At 40.2% G+C, this 18,217-nt stretch overlaps 1 protein-coding gene and 1 pseudogene across 3 annotated transcripts in view; one reads left to right on the top strand and one right to left on the bottom strand.

Annotated features, from left to right (window-relative positions):
• Positions 1 to 18,217, bottom strand: part of NIBAN1 (niban apoptosis regulator 1) — a 215,984-nt gene that overhangs the window by 153,862 nt on the left and 43,905 nt on the right. The window contains exon 1 of one of the 3 annotated variants that reach the window (XM_019952477.3): positions 8,018 to 8,202. The exons of 1 other annotated variant lie outside the window; for it this stretch is intronic. In XM_019952477.3, the coding sequence (XP_019808036.1) occupies positions 8,018 to 8,072 (55 nt within the window). In that variant the 5' untranslated portion in view covers positions 8,073 to 8,202. Of the gene's footprint in view, positions 1 to 8,017; positions 8,203 to 18,217 lie in introns of those variants that run through there. One more of the 3 variants, XM_019952476.3, reaches the window with a different exon arrangement.
• Positions 7,448 to 14,601, top strand: LOC109552962 (reactive oxygen species modulator 1 pseudogene; annotated as a pseudogene).

Genomic DNA, 18,217 nt, shown 5'->3' with positions numbered 1-18,217 from the left:
ACCAAATAGTAAATAAGGAAAGTATCACTCTATAAAACTATTCCAGCTAATAAGTGAAAACAAAGTGACATAATTAGAATATCACCATTCTTCAATCCCAGTGAATTAATGTGTCCTGGCAATGAGCATCAATAACCGCTAACATCACAAAAAGAGACAACCAAATGTTAGGTGCCTCCAAATGAAGAACACAGCACCACCTATAGCCTTGACAAAAGTATTAATCCTCAGTCTGATCACATCTCACTATCTCTGTCGATTTGTAGAAAGTACAGGAGAAATGCGTGGAACTGCACCATGAAAAAATTCCAGACTGTGGAAAACCCTACATGTCCAATAGCCCAGATCTGTCAACAGATCATTTGCAAGTAAAAGTCAGAGACGTAAGGGAAACCTGTAGATTAAAAGAAACTTAAAGAGATATCTTTATAATGGGCAAGACTAAACTATAGTGTTTAAAAATGCATTGTTGGGTGATAAAACTATAGGAAGTATAAGAAAGTCATTACTATAAAATCTAGGATGAGTAATGTGGTCATCTGTTGCACTGGCAGCCCCTAACGAACCACAGCTCATGGTATTCATGACTTTGTGGAGTCCTCTCCTCTTGCATCTGAACTGGCCCTGAGACTTGCTTTAACCAACAGAATGTGGCAGAGTAATACTGTGCTGTCCTAAGGCTAAGCCATAAGAAGCTCTGGCAGCGTCTAGAAGCTTCTGCATTCTTGCAAACCCTGACCTAGCATTTTAAAAGTTCAGGACCCTACTGGAAAGACCATGTAGAAAGTCCACCTGGAGAGACAGCTTACCCAAGTTCAGACCAGCCACCAGCCAATCTGCCAGCTGAATGGACTCACAGGACTGACTACTAGGAAATAAGTAGAATCACCCAGTGGAATCCGACCGAGGCAGATAGCAGAACTGCGAGGAAATAAATAGTTCTTTTAGGAGCCAGTATCTTCAGGGGTAGTTGTTTTTGGAGAGACAAAGGGGTCTAAGATTGGGATGGGGTACATGGAGGCTTCTGGGATGGCTAGTAAAGTTCCTTCCATTTCTTGACCTGGGTGGTGGCTACAGGACATTTGCCTTGCAATGATGCACTAAGCTATGCATTTGTTTTGCATGGTTTTGAAGCCTATGTTTTATTTTTAAATAAAAGGAAAAAAAATCCACATGGTTTGGCATAGAAACTTTTACTCTTTTTCCAAAATTCCTTCAGACTATGGACTTTTTAAAAAGCACTTCAAGCCTCCTAGTAAAAAACTATTGATTTATTCTGATCCTATCTACAGCAATATCCAAACAACATCAAGCATAGAAGTATAAACTTCTTTGGGTCTTAGACCTTGCAATTTGCAAAACTGAATTAATTTCTTTCATATATCTAAATCTTTTCTTCTCTCCTGTAAGTGAGAAAAAACATGTAGTACCAAAAAAAAAAAAAAAAAGAGGCACTTTTATAAGCTGGCCTGCAATTTCTTATTGGCAGCAACTTGCTAGTCTCTTTTTAAAATGAGTTTTCCAGTTTCAAAGGAGAAAATCTGTATTGCATTTGGGATTGTGTGTGTGTGTGTGTGTGTTTTAGTTTGGAACTGTTAGAATTTCAGCCCTCATGTCATATGTTTTACTAAAGTGCTTTTAACAGACTGTGGCAGATGAATTGTGCTCTTTTATTCTTTTGTCTTCCTTTTCATTATTATCCTCACCTCTGACTTCAGTTTTCATTTCACAAGGCAAACTGCTGTATGTACCTTTTTTCTTAAAATGGTGTTAGTTAGCTTCACTGATCAAAAATATTAAAATTTCTGATTAGGAGATTAAAATTCACTGTCATAATGCACGTTGCATATTTTGTAAAACTGTCACAGTACATTTATTTTAATTAAATTAGAAACTACTGTCACAAATTCTGCTCCTCCTGTTGCACTTTTTACCTGGGGACCCAGTTCAGATCTTTCCAGAGAACAACAGAGTAAAACCATAATCAGCTCAGTAGTCCACAGCAAAAATAAATAAAAATCACTATTGTCATTCTAGGAGTTACTATTACTAAAGCACCCGTGATGAAGTGATCCTCTTGTAGCCAATGTCCATAGGCAAAAAAAAAAGTGTTTCATCAAAACCAGATCTTGATTTAGCATCTGACTGTATGCGTTCATCAGAACATGAATTGGGACCAAAGAGGGAAGATCACTCTTTCTTCCAAAAGCACGGGAGAAAATATTGATTTGTCTCAGCCTAGGGTCTTTATTTTTGATGAATCTAAGAACCTCAATTCACATCAAATTCCCAAAGTCTTGATTTCCATTCGCAAAGACTAAAGGTAGTAGAAAGTAATAATTGCCACCAGAAATTCCTAATCTGCAATAGTTTTCCTAATGCAAAACTCCTGCCAGCTTCACTAGTAGACTGTCATTTCTTAAATTAAAACATAATGGGATCAATATATCTTTGTGCATTTACACAGGGCCCTCTCCTTCTTCTTTTCTCCCGTCCCTGCTCTTCCCACCTGAGGCACTGCAATTCCTCACTTCTTAGGAGAACCCATTTATTTCTACAAATTAGGAACTGAGACAAATACTAATGGGATAATTCTTACCCACTTCCTACTTTCTTTGGATTAATTTTTCTTGAGGGGGACCTAATAAGGCAGCACTTAGTGTACTGGCTAGAATGCTTTGGGCCATAAATAACAGAAGAAAATTATATTAGTTAGGATAAGTTTGACTGCGGTTAACAGTAATAGCACAGATAACACTAGCTTAAGTAAGATAGAAGTTTATTTCTCCCTTATTATGGTCCAGAGGTAAGTAGTCCAAAGCTGGTATGTAAGTTCTACTACATGAAGTCCTCAGGAACCTAGGCTCCTTTGTCCACTTATTCCACTTTGCATGAATTCCTTCTTAAAGGACAAGCCATCGTCCAAGATGGCTGCTCCAGTCACTTTCGCAATCTAGCCAGCAGTATGGAGGACAGGACAAAGAAAGGCACACCCTTTCCCTTTAAGGTCACTTTCTGGGGACTGCATACAGCACTTCTACCTACATCCCATTAGCCAAAACTCAGTTACATGACCCTATCTAGTTGCAAAGGAGACTGGGAAATATCTTTATTCTAGGAGTTCGTGTGGCCAGCTAACATTTGGAAGTTCTATTATTTTAAAAAGCAAGAGAGAATTATATTAGGGGATAACTAGCAGTCTCTACCAGCCCAGCTCAAAGAGGACTTAGGATCTATCATAACAAGATGTACTCAAGAGTAAGGCAGGCAATCAGCGAGGTTTGCTGGGCTCCAGCTTCTCCTCTCTGAGACTGCCTCAGCCTGGCACTGCTCCAGGTGTTGCCTCTGTCTTAAGCTAGTGCCCCTCCTGCTCATCAAGATAAAAACAGCAGTTCCAGGCATCACATTTCAGACGCAACAAAATCCAAAAGAAGGAGAGAATACATCTCTTCCCTTTTTCTCCTTTTGAAAAGGGAAGAAAGTTTTCTTAGAAGCAGCCAGCAAAGTTCCCTTCAAGCTTCAACGGACAGGGACTTCCCTGTTGGCGCAGTGGTTAAGAATCCACCTGCCAATGCAGGGGACACTGGTTCGATCCCTGGTCCGGGAAGATCCCACATGCTGCAGAGCAACTAAGCCCGCGTGCCACAACTACTGAAGCCCGCGCGCCTAGAGCCCGTGCTCACAACAAGAGAAGCCACCACAATGAGAAGACCACGCACCACAACGCAACTAGAAAAAAGCCCACACGCAGCAACGAAGACCCAACACAGGCAAAAAAAAAAAAAAGCTTCAGTGGCCAGATTTCATCACAATCCCATGTCTTGTATACAGTTGACCCTTGAACATCAGCGGGGAGATGGGTGTGAGAGGCGCCCCCCCTCTGCACAGTTGGCCCTCCATATATGCGTTCCTCAATAACTGCAGTCCCTCCATATCTGTGGCTCCACATGCCCAGATTCAACCAACTGTGGATCATATAGTACTGCAGAATTTACTATTGAAAAAACCCTGCATATAAGTGGACCCATGCAGTTCAAATCCATGTTGTTCAAGGGTCAACTGCAATCACTGACAAGAACACACCACCATGATAGGCATGGACCAACTAGCACCCATCTCTCAGAAGCCATAAGTGGGGCTAGCCTCTCTGAAACAGAGGGCTGCCCTAACAAAACCGGGGCTCTGTTATGAAAGAGGAATGGGGAAACGATGCTGGGTTGGCATCTAATAGTGTCTACCACACTCTGTATCCTAAAGTTCCATTACAATATACAGTTGACCCTTGAACAACATATGGGTTTGAACTCCGTGGGTCCACTTACTTTTTGTCAATAGTAAATACTACAGCACTACATGATCCACAGTTGGTTGAATCCATGGATGTGGATCCGTGGACAGCAAGGAAGCGCAGTTACGGAGGGCCTACTATAAGTATACACAGATTTTCGACAGTACAGAGGGTCAGCACCCCTAACCCCCATATTGTTCAAGGGTCAACTGTACTTTTACTAGAGATAAATTGAACTCTGAGCTTACATCAGACCAGTTCTTTTGCCCATCTCCTACCAACAAATCACAGCTGAAGAACAAGCAAAGGTGTGGACTAATAACTATGCATCTAGGTTGAGGAGACTGCAAACTCCCTACCTTCCATTCACCTGGTCTAGGGAGACTTTACTCCAGACACTATCATCAGCATAAATTTCACATACAGCCACCTAAGTTAACCCTCATGGTATAAATATGAGAAAATTCCTCTGAGAGAAATACATGTTGTTTTTAAGCTGAAACTCATTTCTTCCTTTATAAGCATCAGATCACTGATGAGTATTTCAGAGGAAGCCGCTTTACAGGTGAGGTGTGGCTGACAATGAGATAGTCAGTCTAGGAGAAGAACAGTTTTCTTGACTGCTATTTGCGGCTACCAGGCCTAGAGGTGTCCTCCAGCATCCCCCAGCCCACCCCAAGAACCCAAGTATCCCTCAGTTCTCAGCCGCAGCATTGATTTTCCAGTACTTTTCCGACCCTCCACGGGGCATATGTGAGAGAGTTTTCAAGTTTGTTTTCTTTTGATTCATCAACAATTCAATGGTAATTTTTTAAAGGAAATAAAATTATTGCTTTAACAGGAAAACGCTGTGTTTTTTGACACTGTAGTTCACTTTTAGGCATACCAAAAGTTTAAAAGGAAAAAAACACAGGGCAGGAAAAGAGAAAAGTGCCCTAAATTGACCACTGATGCCTGGATTTCATGAGCTTTCTTTCTCATTAAAGCAAGATCCTTTTAGGTCACTGCTAAAAGCATTCCTGACGGCTAACAGATGACACTACCCATGTGATTACAAGCTGGTCTTAGTATTGTTTATTAATAGCAACATCTCATCAAGGGAAGTTACTGAAAGACTTCTAGACACATCCCCAAAATGTATTCTGTTGTTAAGAAACACGAACGCGGTACTAATTTTCAAAACTAACATCTTTAGAAATGAAATAACTCCTTTAACACTTCTGGTGCCCCTTTACCTAGAGATTTACCAAATCTTAAAAAATAATGTACTTTCAAAATATCCATGGGACAAAGATCGCTAATAATACAAAGTTTTGCGGCACACAAACCAAGTGGCAGCTATTAAATGATTTGGCCAAAAGTAAGTGCTGATACAGAATCATTAGCCTACTAGCAATACAGCTGCTCATAACACGTACAAGATTAAGTTAGCAAAATTCACTCCAAATGTATTGACTAGTTATTCTCCATGTTGGCAAAGTTTATAAAGCTTGAAAGAAAGTTATTTTCTCAGCTACAGGAGATTTCAAATCTATAATATTTCACTGGCGGCTACTTTATGAGAAAGGTTATAAAATCGTGCTTAAACTTTACTGTCAAACTTTCAATTGTTCTGCTCACAATTAAATCAAAGCTTGAGAATATTTGTGGGCTAACGGATGGGCAAAGCAGTGAAGACAGGGGTATGGTTTTTTTCAGGGATCTGGGGCTTCAAAACCATCAGGAAATCACAGCCTCATGAACTTCTTTTGCTCATGCACTAACAATTCACAACACCATGCATTTTTCCAGTGCTCTTTTCTCTTTTTGGCAAGACTAGTATTCTCAAATGAGGCAACTTGTCATTTTCTCTGGAGGTATTCTAACTTTAACTCTTCTCTTCCCTCCACCCCTACATACCTTGAAAGTGCCCTCCCAAACAAATAATGAGGAGATATAACTGAACAAGACTAGAGGATATAATGACTGTCACACAATCTGCTTATAGTTTTATGCATTCAGAATGCATTTATTACAAGTCCTTCCTGTGTACTAGCTAGCTCATATTTTTGTATGTCATAATTTAATTTCAGAATGAAAAAGGTAACACATTTTCTTATCACATGAGTACAATGCTTGCGTCTGCAGCAACATCCATGATAACCATGAAGTCTTCTTCAAGCAAGTTAACCCCCTCACATTGCGGGACTTCCACTGATTACCGTAGAGGCCATGCTGCAACTTGATGTTTCTATGCTTTTCAGTGAAACCAAGTTTTATAAAATAAACGCCATAAACATATTTTGCTAATAATTAAATGCAAGCCCCTTCTCACAACGTTCTAGTACATTGTTCTTTCAGTCCCCTAACCATTGGTGTAAATAACAAGCATGTAGCCAAATTTGTAAGATTAAGGCAGACTTGGTTTAGCTCTTTTTCTCATATAAACAAATCATCCATCTTTTCCCCATTTTAAATAAACAACAGCAAAGGGATACCTGACCAAGTTTTATTCCCTGACAGTAGGAGTTGTTGATGATCTTCTACCTCTCAAAGCACCAGAGCAGAAGTCTGGAAAATCAGTTAAATTGCTCTCAAGTGCCCTAATTTGATATCCTTTTTAAATGGTTTTAAATGTTGTGACTGAAAGCAAATTTGGAATAAAGACACTAAATAAATGCTTTCCTCTTAGGAAACGGTTCAGGGGCCAGAAAGAGGTACCAGAAAGAACTTTGTTTTGCAGAATTAGGGTAAAACCTAGAGTATAATACCTAGTTTAGCAGGTATTTCTAAAGCCAGAAAAACTAAATTCACAAGATAACCAACTGTTAGGTAGTGGTTGTCGGCAAGGTTTGCGGGGGAGAGAAGAGAAAGAGGCCAGTTACACCCAGGAGATAAAGAATCATGATTTCCTGCAGTTGCAGCTCAGTTTGGGTTTTGTTTTCTTCTGCCTCACACTCTTTACTGTATCACTATATTCCAGAAAGGGTCTCGAATGAGTTTCTCCCCATAAACAATTTTAGCAACTGTTACCCAATATGCCAGTGTTCCTCTTTCGGTTCTCCCCAACCTCTCACCTCCGGGAAGAGAAGGGAACCGCACAACCTGGGGGCCTGATGACATTCTCCTTTCTGCCTCTGATGAAATCATCCCACAAGTGACACTATGAAGCTCAAGTAAAGCTGTGGCCGACGCTGCGTCTTACAAAACCAGGCCAGGGAAATTCTGCCTTATATGCCGGGAATCCCCAGGGGAATCTCTAGAAGCGAGGGGACATCCCCACTGTTCTCTCTGCGGCAAGTTCAGAAAGAGCTCAGAACTGAGTCCAATGCCAGGTACAGGACGGCGAGGTGTTGCTGGGCGGGGGGCGGGATGTGCAGAACAGACAACGAAGCGGCCCGAGTGGAGACAGCTGGGTGGTCCTCCTCTCCACAACCTTCACCTGCGTCTCCCAACCGCCCGGCGGCGCTTCCCTAAGCAACCCCAGCCCCTTCGCCCTGGCTGCCCCGCACCCCACCCGGGCCAGGGCGCGCAGGCCGAGCTGCCGTCCGGTTGCGGGAACCCTGGCTGAGCGTCCCGTGCGCCCCTGTCATCCCCGCGCACGCCGGTGGAGAGCGGGTCGTGGCGGGCAGGGGCGCTGCGGACGCCGGTCGGGTCGCCCCCTCTGGGGCCAGTGCCCGGGGGCCCAGCCTGGCGCAAGGCTCCGGGCGGACGGGCGTCGCGCTCCCGGGAAGCCCCCGGCGGGCGTACCTCGGATGTAGGCGCACTTGCCCTCGTCCAACTGACTGGAGGCCGAGCCGCCCATGGCGACGGTGCGGGAGAACGCTGAACGCCGCGGCTGCCCGACCCAGTCCCTGGGCGGGAGGGACTGACACTCCCGTCGGCGCCCGCTGCCCGCTCCTGGAAGTTGATGAGACGGAGATCTGAGCTCTGCAATTAAAGGGCAAACTTCCTCCAAGAGGCGCGGTCTTCTCGGGCGCCTCCTACGGGTCCGCGCCCTCTGAGGATCTGTGGGCTGGCCCGGGGCTGTCTTCCCGCCTTCGTTTCACTGGGAAGCTCCGAGGGGATGTCTGGTCTGGAAGGACTACTTCCCGCTTCTTCTCTTCTCTGGCTTCTTATTTTCACCTTGGGGTAAGAGGACAATTTCCCTAGTGACTGGAAACCTCTGTGAGCCGGAACCTTCCCCCTCACATTTCACGAGGTGGAGTTCCAGAGCTCCTTGCTTTGCACGCCCTCCTCTCCGGTACGGAAGCAACAGTTCTTCTCAAGCATAACCTAAGAACTTGTTAGAAACGCAAAATCTCGGCACCTTTCCTCTCTACCGCTCTACACACACGCACGCGCGCGCACACACACACACACACACACACACACACACGGCGCCCCAATTAGAAACTCTGGGAGTGGAGCCCAGCAATCTGTTTTCACAGGCACTCCAGGTAATTCTGATGCCTGTTGACGTTTGAGAACCAGTGGTAAACTGTCCCTTCCTGCAGCCAAGAAGTTGGACCAAGGAGGGAGTGGGGGATGAAGGGAAAAAAAGAGGGAAATGGAAAAAGCTAGGGAGAACCGAAGGCTGGGCCTTGATCAGAGTCTGCTCTTAACATCTTTAGGTTCGGTTCCTCCCCTCCGCAAACTAGAAATAGTTCATTAGAAAGTGCACTTGTTCTTTTCCCACAACCACTGTTTAGCTTGGCAGCTTCTCCCAAACAAGAACCAGCTTGGTAGAAGGGTCACCACTTATTTCTTCCTATTCTTAGCAGTCAGATTTTAGTGATTCCTGTTGACTTAACCTCCAAGGTCAAATGGTCTGTTCACACAAGAACCAGGCCTGTGGAGGACTTTGAAGGCTTTTCCCTCCAAGGTTAATTATCTAGCGTTTTTGCACAAAGATTTCTCATACCTCACACCCAGTCTCTCACACCTTACGTTCCAATCCATCAGTAAATCCTTTCAAATCTACTTTCAGAATACATCCAATATCCAACCATTTCTCATCCCCTCCACTGCTATCAACCCCATCATTTCTCACCTGGATGATTACAATAGCCTCCTAACTGGTCTCCCTCCTTCAGAGAAAAAAACACAAAGTCTGTCACAGACACTCGGCGGGACTTCCTCTCTGCCCTCATCTACCACACCCTCTCCCTCCCCCTTGCTCTCTCTATTCCAGCCCTACTGGCCTTTTTGCCTCTTCTAGGACACACCAAGCTCAGGGCCTTTTTTGCACATGCTCTTTCTTCACCTAGATTTCTCTTCCCTCAGGTAATTCACATGGCTTACTCTCCAACTCTTTCACTTCATTCATAGCTCTACTTAAATGCTAACACCTCCGAGAGGCTTTTCTTAACCCCCTATTTAAACACCAGCCTTCATCTCTCTGCCTCTTACCCTTTCTTATTTCTATTCATATCACCTAGCATCATCTGACATATATTTCATTGTCTGTCTCTCCCCACTGAGATGGAAACTCCATGAGGTCAGGGATTGTCTTTGTTGATACTGTTGTTTCTTGGGATTTTTAAAAAATTATTTGTTTTCTTTTTTATTATTTTTTTTTCTTTAAGGACAGGGATTTTATGTTCTCTGATATATCTTAAAAGCCTAGAACAACACCTAGCACATAGTAGGTGCTCAGTGGACGGCTACTGAATAAGTGAATGCGTGAAATATGAAATGTAAGAATCTGCAGTCAATGAAAGCTGTGATCTCAGTGAATAAAGAGCATTTCCAGATAACTATTCAATGATTTAAACAATTCAATGTTCAACTCTTTTCTCAATATTCTAGTTGGCTCTATTAAGTATATTTTCTCAGAGTAGTAATTCCTTTCATTATATAAATTGCTATAATTATGCCTCAGAATACTGTTATTGTTATTAAATAAAACTAGTTTGGATCTCCTGCCAGAGTATAGTTTTAGCTTGTCTTAGCTCTTTAGCTCTTATTTGGGAATACACTGAGAAAAGGCTGATTATACTGATCTATCATTCTTTGCTCATTTGTAGCATTCACAGAATGAACAAAGTACAAGGAAGGACTTTGTATGGTGTAGTTATTAACAAGCTTTGTAACCAGACAGTTCCAGCTTCGAATCCTAACCTAATAGATTACTTAATAGCCGTGTGACCTGGTCAAGTTTCTTAACTTACCTGTCTTAGTCTCCTTATCTGTTAAATGGAGCTAATAACACCTCATAGTATAGTCAAAATTAAATTTGATTGGGTCTGTGAGGCACTTAACATATTCCGAGGAACATAATAAGTGTTCAGTAAATGGAAACTAGGAGTGTTATTATCAGTAAGGACAGAGTGGTCAAACAGGCAATTTTCTAGAGAAAGTGTATTTTAATTGGACCTTGAAAATCACTGATGTTACATTAAGCAAGAACTTCTGCTCCCTTTTTTCCCCGAATAAAGCTCTTTTTCCCCAATCGGTTTACAGGAAAAATTAAGGAATTCATTATTTTAGTCATAGTATTTAATATTTGCAAATCCTATGTGGGAATCATTTTATTAATCACACACTAAAATGAGTCTCCAAGCAGTTCAATAACTTTATGAACCAGATTCAACTTCATATGATTCAAATCAGCTAGTTTAGAAAATTTCCTTTACAATGTTAGTTTTTGTATCGCATCAGTGTTTTGGGTCTTAAAATACTCTTGAGACCATTTCTTTCAGGTAAGTTTCACATACTAAAATGATTACCTTTTTTTAACATCTTAATTGAAATATAATTCACCCATTTAAATTACCTTTTTTTTGAAGGAACAAATTAGTTTAATAGACATTTAGCACATTGAAAATGTGACTGTGTTTTGGGATTCCCTTGCATGTCATAGAACTTTGAACCCCTTGTTTGCCACGTTCTCATTTGAGTTAGTGACATCTGTCTATTTGGGAATTTAACTGCCTGCAGAGCAGGGACAATCTCAAACTGTGCATTTCCCCAAGTACCTTGTACTGCCCTGTAATATCCGAGTATAAGCTCTGTAATTACTTGATTGACTGGTAAGCACAAACAGTAGGTCACATCAGCTGTCTAATTTAATCTTCACAAAAACCCACTGAGGTAGGCACTATTATTATCACCATTTTACAGGTAAGGAAACCAAGATTAAGAAGTTTAAGGAATTTATCAAGGTCACCCATCACCTGGGCTTACCTGACTCCAGAGTTCATCCTCTTAACCACGATACTGCTTCTTTTATTTTGAATCTTGCTTTTGTTTATTTACATAAGTAACCAGGTTTTACTATAGAAAAATTAGACACTACTGATAAACAAAAAGAAAAAACCTGGAAAATTCACCCAAATCCCGACATCAATATCTTTAGATAACCCCAATTACCAGTTTGATGTAGATTCCTACAAATTTACATACAAATGTATATGCAATTATAATTTATAACTATATATACATTTATTTATAATTATTTATCAAAATGAAATGATGTTCTATATGTATTCTGTAATCTGTATCATAATTTTTCATCTGGAATATTTCCATCTAAATATTTAGATATAGGTCCATGATAGTTCATTGTATAAATGTAAATTAATTCACCTATCTACTAGCAATGGATGCATACCTATTTCCCTACTCCTCAATCACATTGGACTTTGGCATGTCTTTTATTATTTATTATTATTATTTTCATTATTCCTTTTAATATTTGGCAATTTGGGGAGTTGAAATTGGTATAACGTTCTATTGTTTAATTTTGAAATTCTTAACGAGAAGGTTAATTAGTTTTTCCATGGATTTTCTGGCCATATGTGTTCCTTTCTGAATTGGCTATTGTTATACTTTTCCATTTTCCTATTGATTTCTTATTCTTATTGATTTGTAAGAGCTTTATATATATTAAAGACATTTACCTGTTTAACACACACGGCAAATTAAACACATTAGGCTTATTAAAACATATTTCCTTATGTTCTTTATTGAATAATCTTCTTTGAAGATTGTGCTAAACATAGGCAAATTGTAAAATCAATTTAATTTGTCTCTGACCCTCTCCGATCTTTACTTAACACTCTCTTCCCCTCTCCTCTTTGTACAACTTCTAAAGAAGGCCTAATCTTAATATCTGTTATAGGTTGTTGTACAAAATAGGGTTAACTATTGAAAGTCATTTTATGAACCGTTTTTGTTTTTTTTTTAAATGAAGCTCCTTCACTTACTAACAAGATTGTTGCAATACTCTAATATGTTCTGTCTTTTTCAGGGGTAGAAGCTTTAGAAATCCTCATTCTGACACTGACTTGCCACATGACTTGGGGAAATAAAGTTTGTAAGCTTTATATTTCTTTTCTTCAAACTGGGTATCTGAAAATTAAATGATATCATATATGTAATGAACTTATTACATATGAATATGTCTAGCACATATTTAGCACTCTCTAAATGACGCTAGCATGGTAGTAAGAGGTAATAAATGAAAAGGTGCTTTACTGTTTGGTTATTAATTGCTTTTATTAACATATCAATGTTAGTTCTTTTTATTCTTGTGCTTATTATAGTACCTTTAATTTGTGACCAGCAAATCACACTCTCCAGGAGGCAGGACATTAGGATCAATTTTCAAAGGGAAAAAAATGTGCCCATTATGTTTTAATTGTATATTTGAAAGACACAAAAACCTGTTTTTGTAATACAAACTGTAGAAAATTAACTGGATAAAATCTTTTCTAGAAAGAATATGTAGAAGATGGAATGCAACTTCTCATCAGTGATTCTTGAGGGGAAGTTTCAGAAGCTCCAAGAATGTGTGGAATTTTTATTAGAAAAATATTTTGTTTTAATTGAGAAACATTACTTTTGCTCAACCTGCTTTTCAAATACGAATCATCACAATTTTATGTAGACCTCCAGCATTGTGCAAGACCTTAGACATAGCGTAGAAACCGATAAAGGCTTAAAACTAAGGATGACAAACTCTAGACCCAATGGGGTAGTTAGACGTGTATGGACCAATCTTCAAATCTGACAAAGACCAAAAGTGACCAAGGCCACAAGCGAGATGCTGGTGGCCTTGAGTCCCTACGCACAGTTCCAGCCAAGCTGCTTCCACCTCGTGAAGATGGGTTTTGTGATGGGTTGCACCGCGGGCATGGCGGCGGGGGCGCTCTTCAGCATCTTTTCCTGTCTCAGGATCGGAATACGGGGTCGGGGTCTGATGGGCAGTGTCAGGAAAACCATGATGCAGAGCGGCGGCACCTTTGGCACATTCATGGCCATCGGGATGGACATCTGATGCTAATCAGGGCAGTGGTTGCCCACTACATCCACCCTCTCACATCAGTCCCAGTCCGTGTACCATAATAAAACAAGTCTTTGATTTAAGAAAAAAATTTGACGAAGACCAGACCAGCATAGTTGCCCTTGTGAAATCTATAACCATATTATTGCCATAGATAAACAGATTATAGGGTTCTTCTGAAGGCAGGACTCTAAACTACCTTGTACTTGGACAAGTTAGTTGTTAGTTTAGTACTAGTGCACAAAGAAAAGAGTGCCACCTGCTGGACCAGCAATGATACTCCCTCCCGGGCCAGGGCTACATGGCAAGGAAGACAGACACTCTGATCCAAATCAAATTCATATGCTTGCCTTTAAATTAGTTTAACAGACATTTGGCATTATTCAGCTGTTCCTTATAAGCTTCTTTTGCTCAGCTGACAAATGAATTGTTCTTCCAGAATAGACTTTTCCTGTCGAATTTATTTGAGGGGCTAATTCAATTATTTTATATTTCAAGATTATACTTACTGCTTATAACACATGAATTATAATCCATTTTGTAAAACACTGTCTCTTGAATTTTTCCTCTTGCAGGCTCAGTTCACTCTTTTCTTTACAATGCAAGTCATCAATACGTTAATTCCCCTAGTCATGTATCAATAGTTGTGAAAAGTAATATGCCAGGGCTCTGACTTCTATTCTGGCATGCTTGAATGGGGAGATGGGAGGAAGTATTGGCAAGGAACCCCAGGGGGATGCAGGAACAGTGGGACTGGTCCATCAAGGTGGGGATGGATATTATATCACTGATATTGTTTAGAATTTCTGTACATGATGATAAAAAAAATACAAGCTGACTTAGTTTTATTATTTCTTTTCTGTTCTCTACCATGTATCTCTTATTGCCTGAACCAAGGACAGACCACTCTCACAGCATCTTCCCAATACACCGCCAAATATTTGCACTCACAAATAGTGTGAGGAGAAGGGCAGAGATGTCCAGATTTCTATGCCTTGTGTATGAAAGAATGTATCCTTCTATATTGGCATGATTTAGTGAACCTGATTAAAACTGTCTTTATCCACACTGCCTTAAGTCCTTTTCTTATTCTGACATTGTACCAATTATCAGTTCATTTATTGATAAGTTGCAAATGATAAAGCTATCATTTTAAATACCTTAAGGTGAATCAATTTAATCAGATTACATTCTCCTAAAATTTAGCTAAGATCAGCTCACTGCAAGAATAACCGTTTTGAAGGAGAAAAAGAGTAATCTAGGAGTGTGAGGACCTTTGAAACACATTTTGTTAGTTTGTTTCCAAACTGGGCCAGTCAGAATCTTGCCCAGGATTTCTCTATTGTAGCTATTGAAAAAGAACCGGTTCTTTCCACTTGGGTTGATAAACTGGTAGAATATGAATCTTGAGCTGCTAGTGAACATTAGTTCACCAGGAGAGCCCCTGATTGAAAGAGAAGAATTCTCTGATGACATTACATTAGTTGAGTTCTGGCTTTCCCAGTTACATGAAACAATAAGTATTCCCCTGAATTGGATTTCTGTCTTCCTTCCCAACCAAAAGCATTTTGACCAATATATAGTGCTTTAAATATAGTGCTTGTATGCAATATTAAAACATTATATAGCTATACTATACCTCTTTATATAATTGATTAAAGCAAATATAAGTAGACATTGCTTTCTATGAGTGATTTGTAGCCTGTGCTGACAAATGGCAGTTAGCACAATGTATAACAATTTGCTTTTCTTTTCTTAATCATTTTTCATTCTCTACAGTTTTGAAAGTGATTTATTTTCATTCTAGACATTTGATTAATGATTGGCTCTACATATACACTCATTCTAATTCAAATTTAAAACCAGCTGGCTCAAATTTTGGCAAGAGAATTAGCAGTCCTCTGCACATCTTGACCTGAATATATACAAATTTTGTTCCTTATTAATCTCTTTTTTAAAAAATTAGATTCATAAAACTCAAAATTTTAGTTTAAGTCAAGCTGCAATTAAATTTGGAAGCATGGCAGCGTTTGGATTAAAACTAAATCAAAAAAAAAAGAAAAAAAAAACTAAATCAGATTGGCAGAAAATCTGCAGCCTTAATGCCTATGTTTTACATGGTGTTATTAAAGTTATAGCCACATAAATTATGTCACTTTATCCTAGAATTCTTGGAAATTAACTATGGTAATAGTGATAATAACTTTAACTTAAAGGGAGCCCAGTGTAGATAAACTAAGCAAAATTGAGAAAACTGTTGTGAAAGTGAAGTATCAGTAGAAAATCAGCTGGAGAACAAGGATAGCATTAACCTTCTAGGTTTTCTGTTCGTTGAGACTGATGCGCTATAATCTTGATGGAGATGACTTGGCCTCCAGTGCCTAGAACAGTACCAGGCTATGGTCAGCACTCAGAAGAAGCTTGTTGAATGAATGAATGAATGAATAAATGAATGCTCTTCATGGGACTTCCCTGGTAGTCCAGTGGGTAAGACTCTGCGTTCCCAATGCAGGGGGCCTGGGCTAGATCCCTGGTTGGGGAACTAGATCCCACATGCATGCTGTAACTAAAAGTTCGCATGCCACAACTAAGAAGTCCACATGCCACAACGAAGATCCCGCATGCCACAACTAAGACCAGGAGCAGCCAAAATAAATATATTTTTTTTAATTTTAAAAAAAGAATATTCTTCAGTAGATACAAATCTTTGATGCAACAAGATTTTTCCTGTAATTACTGTAGGTTTTAAGACATAGTCATTGCAGACTGAGCCAGAAGGAATTTCAGGTATCCTTTTCTTCAAGCTTCCTCATCTTAATATTGAAGGAACTGAGATCAGAAGAGGTAAAGTGACTGCCCAGAACAAAGATGGGGTAATAAATCAGTTAACAAACATTTACCGAGTACCCACTACTTGATAAACATTTGGAACTGTTTCAAATAACGGGAATATAGCAGAGCATAAGACAGCCCAAGACTCTGCCTTCAAAATAATTTATATTCCAGTGGAGAATGATGATTAACATGTCAATAAATAAATAAGATTTCAGTTCCTGATAAATCATGCTTTGAAAATACTAAAATAGAATACTGTGGTGGAGAATGACAGAGGGTGGGGAAAGACACAAGTGATTTAGTAGATTACTCAGCACAGGACTCTAAGAACTCTCATGTGAGCTGAGCCCTGAATGATGAGGACACACCCACACAAATGTAAGAGGAAGAATATTCCAAGTGCAAGTGCAAATGTCCTGAAATGGGAACAAGCTTGGTGTGCTTGATGGAAAGAAAAATAGCCATAGTGCTTCAGCTGGAATGAAGAGGGGATAAAATGAGGTTAGGTGGGCAAATACCATACACTGTAGAACCCTGGGTATCAGGAAAAGGAGTTTTATCACAGAGGGTGATGAGACACCATTTAAAAAGTTTTGAGGAGGGAAGTCATATAACTTAATTTTCATTTTAGAAAAATCACTGAGGCTGCTGTATGGAGAATGGACCAAGGTGAAAAAGAGAGGAAGCTGGAGACTGATTAGACTATCCTAGTAATCCAGGCTACTAGGATGTAGCAGTGGAGAAGGGAGAGCAGTAGCCAGACTAAAGACATATTTTGTTAAGTACCTATAGGACTTGCTGATAATTGCATGTGGGCAGTTGGGCAAATGAAGATGCCATTTGCTGTGATGGGGAAGACTCTGGGAAGAATAAATTGGGAGGAAGGGAAAAATAATTGGTTCTGCTTTAGACATGTTATGTTTGACATTTTTATTAAACACTTAAGTGGAAATGCCAAAAGGTAATTAGATAAACAAGTCTAGACCTCAGGATAGAGGAGAAGAGGTGTGGATTTGGAAGTCATCCATAAATAGATGATATTTAAAGCGTGGCTGTAGGAGAGAGTGCAGGTAGAGAGCCTGGAGCATTGCTGAGGTCTGCAGCCAGAAAAGGTGCTGAGAAAGCTACCAGGCCAGTCATAAGAAAATCAGAAGAGTTCGACTGCATGGACATCTACACTGGCAGCCTTAATAGGAACTGTCTCTTATCAATGTGGGGATGGGAGAATGGAGTAATGAAAGCCTGACTGAAGTGTGTTGAGGTGGAATGGGAGGCAAGGACAAAAAGGTAGCAAGTTAAACTTGGCTTTCAGAAATTTTTCTGTGGAGTGGGGAAGAGAAATGGAGTGGTGATTGCAGGAGACTGGAGCACCAAGAGACATGTTAGACTGCTAATGGAAACAGTGCAGTAGAGAGAAAGAATTTGATGATAAATGAGAGCAAGGGAAGAACTGAAGATACACAGCCATGTGGAAGCATTGGCCTTTGGCCTTGGCTGGAGCAGGGATGCTTCTTTCACTGTAACTCGAGGGAAAAACAGATGCCTAAGTTCAGAGGCACGTGAGCTGCAGGATTTGGTAAGGAGCTGAGGCAGTTCTTGGCCAATTCCATCAAAGTTGTATCCAATTTTGTCAAATCCCACTCCAGAGGGAAGTCACATACATAGCCATTAGAATGACAATGTCATATTTCTTGTATTGGACACAATAGCTGAAACTTTTGATAGATGTGATTCCTACTTCAATTAATTTGCAATGTGAAAGATATTCTGCAAATCTGATAATAATATGTTCAGTGCTACAAAAGCATCATTATCGACATAAATGGAATTCTTATAGAACTAACCTT

Source organism: Tursiops truncatus, chromosome 1 (genome assembly GCF_011762595.2).
Source record: "Tursiops truncatus isolate mTurTru1 chromosome 1, mTurTru1.mat.Y, whole genome shotgun sequence".
NCBI lineage: Eukaryota > Metazoa > Chordata > Mammalia > Artiodactyla > Delphinidae > Tursiops > Tursiops truncatus.
The sequence above is the reverse complement of the archived record's forward strand: the minus strand, read 5'-3'. Positions and strand labels throughout refer to the sequence as shown.